This window comes from Nematolebias whitei, chromosome 11 (assembly GCF_014905685.2).
Source record: "Nematolebias whitei isolate Nwh7 chromosome 11, NemWhi1, whole genome shotgun sequence".
NCBI lineage: Eukaryota > Metazoa > Chordata > Actinopteri > Cyprinodontiformes > Rivulidae > Nematolebias > Nematolebias whitei.
Window position 1 is genome coordinate 41,873,544 of NC_056508.1, and position 8,619 is coordinate 41,882,162.

General features: G+C 36.4%; 1 protein-coding gene across 1 annotated transcript in view; it reads right to left on the bottom strand.

The window, feature by feature from the left end:
* The window catches only part of ctnnbl1 (catenin, beta like 1), a 76,381-nt gene extending 67,996 nt beyond the window's left edge, over positions 1 to 8,385 (bottom strand). The window contains exons 1-5 of the mRNA XM_037684378.1: positions 8,238 to 8,385; positions 5,930 to 6,163; positions 4,259 to 4,365; positions 3,867 to 4,006; positions 1,900 to 1,997 (exon numbers count right to left, since the gene is read on the bottom strand). Coding sequence (XP_037540306.1) covers positions 1,900 to 1,997; positions 3,867 to 4,006; positions 4,259 to 4,365; positions 5,930 to 6,163; positions 8,238 to 8,267 — 609 coding nt within the window. The 5' untranslated portion in view covers positions 8,268 to 8,385. The remainder of the gene's footprint in view (positions 1 to 1,899; positions 1,998 to 3,866; positions 4,007 to 4,258; positions 4,366 to 5,929; positions 6,164 to 8,237) is intronic.
* Positions 8,386 to 8,619: the final 234 nt, after the last annotated feature.

The following is an 8,619-nucleotide window of genomic DNA, read 5'->3' on the forward strand; positions in this document are numbered from 1 at the left end:
GAAGAAAGCAGAAAGAACACGTTTGGAAAATAGCACAAAAAAGTAGACATTATCTGGAAAAAAAAGCTGAAATTAGCAAAGAACAGCTGAAAAGTATCTAAAAAAAGCTGAAAGCTGAAATTACAAGAAGGAAGTGAAGAGAGCACATTTTTGCTGAATTAGGCTGAAAAAAGTTAAAATGGGTGCAAAAAATGTGAATTAGTCGAAAAAGCTTCAATTAGCATTACAACAGCTATTATTCAGGTCCTATTTCAGCTATAGTAGCTGAAATAGTAGAAGCTGAAACTCGCAGAAATAAGTTGAAAGAAGCATAACAAGCTGATATTAGCAAAAATAAGTTAGAAAAAGCACAAAAAAAATTGTATTTAGCAAAAACAATCTGAAAGGAGCACAAATCAACTGAAAAAACAGCTGAAAGCTGAAAAAAAAAAAAGATTAAATTTGCGCAAGGAAGCGAAGCAGAACAAAATGTGAAAGGAGCAGTAAAAGGTTGTAAACAGATCTAAAGATATGAAAGATGTAAAATGAGCTCAATTCATTTTCTATGAGAACGAAATGTCAGAAAAGGCTAAACATTTCAAACAGCTAAAGTTGCACCAATAACAAAAGCAGGATTGTCCTGAAAGAGCTGAACTTTTCGATTTTTGAATTGTTGAAATAACTTGAAAACTGCAGAACGAGAAATGTACGGAAGAAAAATGGATCACGCTTGTGTGAATGCTTCATAAACATTCACACAACAAGAAAACACCTAGTCCACATGTATCAGTTTCAGGATGCCATACACCCACTACTGGCAGAGAGAAGGAACAGATTGTAACGTTCTTGAACTAATGAGCCATCCATCATCTTTTACCCGCTTCTTCCTTTTCGGATCGTGGGGGTCACTGGTGCCCATATCCAGCCATGAGAGGCAGGGTACACCCTGGACAGGTCACAATCCGTCATAGTAACTGTCATGGACTTGGAACTCTAATGATATATGTAAAATGGTGCAAATAAATTTGACCCAAAAGGAGTTTCAATAAACCTTCCAGTAGTCTCCGCAGTCAGTGCACAAGCCAGAAGGCTGACAAATGCATTAATGTGTGTGAAACAAGGAGGCAACATGACAAAAACAACACAAAGGCATTCTGATGTAGCCGTTTTGGTCAAATCTTGGAAATAATGTGCGCAATTTCATGCAATATCACAAGAAGTCAAACCCAAAATATGGAATTTGAATGACTCTCAGCTACTTTCACATCAAATTTCAGCTCAAAATCTGTAAAACTGACCGAGTTATAGACATTTTTATGTGTTTTTTTTTTTAAGTCGGACGTGTGGCAGCCATCTTGAATCAAAGACAGAGAAAAACAGTATCGCCCATCTTCACCTTTCAGCAGCAGCCAATAATTATGTGCAATGCAAACTGCAATAATATTATAAATGCATACAAATTTACCTCAGAAGCACTTTGGGCATGTGTCAACTGAACTGACACATCCATACAATGACAAAAGAGAGAAAAACTGATCAAAATATTTATTTTAAAAAGTTTGCATTCAGTGCCAAAATGTATTAAAAGGTACAAAAGGATAAAAACAGCAAATCACTGTAAAACTCTCGGCTTCTCAAAAATTCAAGTGATCAGTGCCAACTATTATATTTCTCATTATACAGTATTAAAACATTAAATATAGACAAAAACTGTCTTTACAATTTTTTATCAAAAACACAACCCTCAAAAAAATCTAAATGTGAGCAGCAGTCAACACAAGATCTGCTCTGTAATCATTAAAAATGATTAAGTAATCGATTCTTCTGTCTAGTTGAGATGCAGAAGCCCAGAAATTTAAGTATTGATCCATTAAGTGTAGTTTCATCAATATGAACGTCTGATGTAAATTTTGAACTCACCAGAGCATCTATGAGCACCTCAGCACCCTCCTCACTCTCATGGAGTGTGTCGATATCCGTCAGCTCCTGCAGCAGGTCCACCACGGCTATGGCAACATGTGGCTGGTGTTCAGGATCATAAACACACCCAGTTAGAGTCACACTTCTTCAACAGCCCCCAAACAATCAATCGTTATTGATGATCCTCGTTTTATGTCAAAACCTGACTGTTGAGTAGAACGAAGCTTGCTCTGAGATTTAAATGGGATTTTAAGAAATGCTGTAAATTTTAAATCTCACAGTCTTAACGGTTTGTTTGCTCCATGTTTAAGCTAAGACTGTCGGAGACGCACAGTCGTGAGAAAATGGGCAAATTATCTGTTGCGGTCTCACTGAATTCCTGAGCGGCTGCCTCCACATCAATAAATTAGTCTACTGAAGTTCACTTTTTAAATAAATGGGAAGTTTAGAACCAGTTTTGAAAAAAAAAAATACTGTTTTCAGACCTGGACTCCTGCACAGGAGTCAAAATTCAGCTCAAGCGCTCATGAGATCAATTTTAAGACGGCCACAACAATTCTATTTTGAAAGATTATTTGCTGCCTTCATTTTGTGAGCATGACAATAAAAGCAACAAGGTTGTTGTGCGCCTCTGCAAATAACATGTGGAAACTAAAAACTGGCTTCGCTAAACCCAGTGAGGTACTGGCTTTGGTGATCATTGATGTACATAGTTGTTAATTTAATTTTAGTTAAGGTTTTTAAGTTTGTTGTTCTCAAACTTAGCTCTTCCAACATAATAAAATAAAATTCCTAAAAGTCTTGAGAGCGTATTCCAGTTTGTGTCAGTAACAATAAAATTGCACGAGTATGTTGTTGCAGGATTTGGTCAATTACTTGGACCATTATCTAAATAAATAAAACACAACCATCAGAAATGGGGAATCATCTTTCAATGAAAAGTCTTTGTTTTAAAACTAACTGAAAATAATTTGGTTAAATTGAGTCGTTACAACCTCGGAGGGAAACCACAACATATGCAACATGCCATTACTTATTCAACAAAAACAAGAAAAAAATAAACATTGATGTATACATGAAGAGTTTTTATCTCTTAAATAAAAATCTTTTATGCATTTTTTGAGAGGAAAAAATGAAAAACATCATAATATGTTGTGATTTATCAAGAAGTGGCTTCAAAAAGTTTAAATCAGTGGTTCTCAAACTGTGGTCCCCAGACCCTCGGGGGTTCACGAGCCAGTGCTGGGGGGCTCCAAATTTTTTTTTAACAAGCATGTAGATGTTTAACAACTTGTTAAAGTACACCAAAATGCAGAAAACCACATCTATTTTTTTGGGGAGGGGGTGAGATCACCAGACACCCCACACACACACTATTTGCGTTCCGGCATCAAATTAAGCCCGGTTACTTGGTTTGACTACTGCTGTTATGATTCTGCTCAGTTTTCTGTAATAACCTGAAGAAGTGTCAATACATTTATTATGTGAATAGGTAAAGTTTTAAAGTGGTTTTCGATGCTGTTAATTTTCTCAAAACTGTAATTTTTGGAAGTTGAAATTACATTTTTTGTTAATTAAGTGTGTCTTGAATGGAAAATACACCCTCTTTAAAAATATAAAAATTGTATTAACACTATTAAAGAACAGGTCTTAAGTATTTATGTTACACAAATATTTCAATTACATTAAAGAGACAAATTGAAGAAAACTATTTAATAAACATGAGGGTTATGAGGGGTTCCTGAAACTTTTCTCCACTGTCCATGAACACAAAAAGTTTGACAACTCCTGGTTTGAATGAGAGCAACAATAATGATTTGTAAGTTGGGGCGTGATGCATCTTCCTTCCTTTTCATCATGACTCTAATCCATTACAATAATGACAATCTCTTCGAGGATCAAGCTTAATACACAGAAGAATCCTGATATAGACCAATGACTTCTTCAATAAGTTTCTAAAAGGATATCGGTGTTTTCATGACCAAGAAGACCCAACAGCGAGTGGACGGAATTAAGCTCCACCAGCAGGTGGTAGAGATCCGGCATTGTGGCGATCACGTGCATTTCTTGAATAATGTCGTTCAGATCCAGTTCAGACTCCATGAACCTTGTTCAAAAAAAATAAATAAAGAAATGAAAGTTTGAAGAGTGCGTCAGCATTCACGTTTCTTATATTTTAATTTGGATTATATAGGCATTATTGGAGCAACTTATAGCCATGTGCATAAAACACGTAACACATCCCAAAAATATAGAAACATTTTCTGTTTCATAATTAAAATGTTGCTCTGGAAAATGTGACTTTTAACTAACTTGGTATTTACAAAGAAAAAATCTGGATGGTCATAAATGATCTTACTTTTCTGGATTGTCTGGAAACTTAATCCTCAGTTCCTGGTTTTTGTAAGACCTTTTCTCAAAGGTCAGGATCATTTTCTTCACGGAGCTCTCGTCAACTGGCTCAGCCTGTTTGATTAGTGCAAAAGGTGCAAAGGAGGAAAAAAGGGAGAAAAGGAAAGGAAGAACTTTATTGAAGCAGCTGTTACAATAGCAAAGAGCCATCAGGGTGACCTTAATTATGTGAGTGGAGCATATACGAGGTTTTTTTCTTCTTCTTCATCAAATCAGAGAAAATCTAAGTATATTTCACTGAAAAGTGAATGCATTTGACCTCCTGACAGCTTAAAAGCTGTAAATTGCTGCACAGATAATGACCAGTTCGGACATTTTAACTGCCTGACATTACGAACAATGCAGCTCCGAGAACCTCTTCAAAAGGAATCTTTCAAAAAGGGCAAAAGTAGAATCATAAAAACTTAATTATAGATCTACAGTTTTTAAATGTGATACACCTTATGGCACAATTGGAGATGAGAATCCCACAAAAAAAAAAAAAGAAAAACCTCAGATTCACCTTTACACTGTCAGTTGTATCAGTATCTCAAGTCTTGATGGAGAAACCTTTTACAAGCACACATTTTGCTAAGAAGATTTGAAAAGTGTATTTTCTATGGTCAGTTTGCTATGGCAGCCATCTTCAATCAGATTGGCTACAATAGTTAATTGGTTGAAGAGGTACTAGACACGATTATTATTTCCTGGAAGTTTCATTTTAGTCTATCCAGTGGTTCATGAGATCTTGCTAACAGACTCCAAAAAGTTAAAAGCAAAATTCCTCCTCTTTGTAAACTAACTTAAGATGTGTTGAATTGCTTGTTTATGGATATCTAAAGCTTGAAATTCAACATTTAATTTTCACTAAGCTTTAATAATCTGACATAATCATCAATTTGACACCTTACTGCTAAACATATAAATCTGTTTGCTGCCCAGAAGCTGGTTATGAATGTAGTTAAAGCTACTACAGTAGCCCCTCATTTATCGCGGGGGATCCGTACCCTGAAGCCCCACGATAAGTGAAAAACTGTGAAGTAGGAATAGTAGTATAAGTAGTAAGTAGTAGCTTTTTTTAAGGGATTTTAAACCCTTCCTACTCTTTTGCAATATTCTAAACAATGTTTCTAAACTCTAAATGCTCTAAAAGAGCACAGAACGTCATGATTTCAGCTCCCTGCCTCAGCTGCTTTGTGCCACCTGCAAGCGCTCTTGGCCACGCCCACTTCTCCACTCTGCAGGAGATCATCAGCTGATCAGCTGCAGGAGGAAGCTTCTCCTGCAGAGGTGCAGCAGGTGCTAAATAATTTAAAATAATTGATTTTAAATAAAAAATTCCATGCCGATCATGCGGCTCATCCATCAATCAGCCAATTGTGTGTCATGTAAAATCTTACTTTGAAAAACCGTAATAAAGCGAGTCCGCGAAAAACGAACCGTGAAGTAGCGAGGGACTACTCTATACAGATCTTACCTAGTTAAAAGAAAAAGTAAACAGATTTTGACTCAAGCATTTCTGTAACAAACTATGATTTGTTCCACTGGTGATTTTTGGGAAGTAACATTTTCAAGTACAAATTCTAGATGAAAATTGTGCAAAATCAACTTGTAAAAACTGTACATAGATATTCCCCACCTCAAGTTCTTCCTCAACCTCATCCATCAGTTTATCCAAAATCATCTTTCCGTCTCCAGTCAGCTCTTCAGTTTCTCTCATCTCAGCACCTCCTTCAGCTTCTCTGTATCTGGCCAGCTCTTTAGCTGCCAGACCTTTTATCTGTTTGCCTCCTCTGGAGTTGTCCTCTTCTCCTCCTCCTCCTCCTCCTCCTCCTCCATCCTCCTCTCTTGGACGCTTAGCTCCTCTGTCAGGCTAAAAACAAAGAGAGTCAACGATGGACATGGAATTGAAGTTATATACGTAAGGCATGTTGCCTGTACAACACTGCAAAAATTAACTTGGCAGATTGTGAAGAATTGCAATATTTATTTCCCCTTTTTCAAACAGTTTTAAGCTTAATTTTAATGAACGTAAACAACATCAAAATCAGCTGGTCAGAAATGTGCATAATCAAAAGATTGTAGTTGGCCAATTCTTAACTAAATGGTTTGTGATGCAGCATGTGAGTAAACTGCCACTGTTCTGCTTTTCAAAGTTTTATTAAACTCTACTGACATCAAGTTCAAAATGAAAAATATTTTTTCTAATAGCATACATAGTTGCAGTGTTTGATTATTTTTGCTAACCATTTACAAATATAGTTTAATTTTAGGCCAATTTCTTTGAAACTATCCAAAATCTGAGTCGATATCAATGTGCAACAACGACTAATGCTACTCACAGACGAGGTGAATGACTGTCAGCATGTCACAAAATAATCCTATGTTGGAAATATTCAAGGGGACGTTACCGAACATCGCCAGCTCTAAATACTACAAGGTAGGTCTGTTTTTTTAAACACCAAATATTCAGAACAGTTAGATGAATTCAAGTTAAGGCATAGTATCACCTCGATGCACCCGATGAATAATGATGTTTAGGAAGTAATGTCTAGACTGGACTACTGCAGTCTGCACTGGTTTGTTATTTGGGTGTCCAGAACTTATTTAAAAAGTCTTCAGTTGATCCAAAATACTACTGCCAGAGTGTTAATGAGAGTTAGTAGGAGAGATCATATTTCTTCAGTTTTAGCTTCTCTCCATTGGCTCCCTGTCAAATTCAGAATAGAATTAAAAATATTACTTCTAACTTACAAAGCTCTCAACAACCTAGCTCCATCTTATACTGCAGCACTTTTCCATATTTTCCTAACAAAGCATTTTGGTCTCAGACTGCAGGCTTACTTGCAGTTCCTAGAATTTTCAAAGAGAGGAAGATCTTTCAGTTATCAATTCGATTCTGGAACCAACTTCCAGTTTCTGTCCATCAGGCTGACACGTTTTTAAGACTGGGCTTAAGACTTTCCTTTTTGAATCCTATATTTAGTCGGCTTGGTTTTCTGACCAATTCCTTATCCTATGCTGCTATAACCTTACGACTACTGGAGGACAAATGGCCCTCATTTCATCAGATGAATAGTTCCAAATAAATACAAACGAATAGTTTGTATTTGTAATTATTCTTTCCTAACATGTGATTCTGTCTGTTTGTCTTTCCTCCTAGAGAATAACCTGATGGCCTCTGTCCTGGAACTGTCATTGTATGTTTGTTTCTCCTGCCTGTCCTTTTTGGGCCTGGGCAGTCTGGACAGATGGCTGCTTGTCCTGAGACTGGTTCTGCTGGAGGTTTCTTCCTCATGAGGGAGTTTTTCCTTTCCACTGTTGCATCCGTGCTCGCTTAGGATGGGAGACTGTGACAAAGTGAAAACTCGAAGCAATTTGCTGGCTCCTTAGATAATATAATATTGTTATTAATTGATTTCTTATGTATGTGAATGTTTCTGTTCAGTGCCCTGAGACGACTTCTGTTGTGATTTGGCACTATATAAATAAACTGAATTGAATTTTTCATTCAACCTTCATTTAGACAGGTAGACAGGAATTAATGGGGACCACAAAAATTAGAGCAAAAATGAAAATATCTGTGAAAACTGAGGCTAAAGACGATATTTTAATGTTTCATTTTGCAGAATGTTAACTCATTGACAGCCTGTAGCAGCAGTGTCTTCAGATGAGACGCAGTAGTAATTTAATCACCTGTCTGTCGCTTTTGGAACATAACTAACTTTTCTACATCTTCATGAGCTAACGTGCTAAATATAATGTTATTTGACACAAAAACGTTGTTGCACTGCCGTGCAAGCCTTTCATATTAATTATTTTCAGCCTGAAAAGCGACAAAAAAGTAAATACGAGGCTAACCTAATTATCTGTAAGTTTGAGGAAGGCAGATAACCAAATGACCGAAATCGCGTTCACAAACATGTATTTTGAGAAAAAATGTTTACCTGATAGTTCAGAAGCTCTCCGACATCCATTTCTCTGAGTTAGAAGGTTGCGCCGTAGAGAAATTGTGATTAAGAATAGAAAAGAGCCTGCACTAACAGCAAATCTGCTAACAACGAGCTAGTATGCTCTCATAAACATGCCGATGTTGTGCCGTAAAACGCACTCCTACCGTAAAGCAAAACTAAAATGTCGTAGTAACTCACGACAGTCGCGGTCGACTTTTGCGGTCGCGAGCTGAGAAATACTTTGTATCTTAGTTTTACTAAATGTTCGCATTTACATAAAAATATATTTTACCAATAAAATATTTATTTAAATTATTATATATTTATTATTTATTTCGCAACATTAACATAAAGTTAAATGTTAATGTTGCGCTAT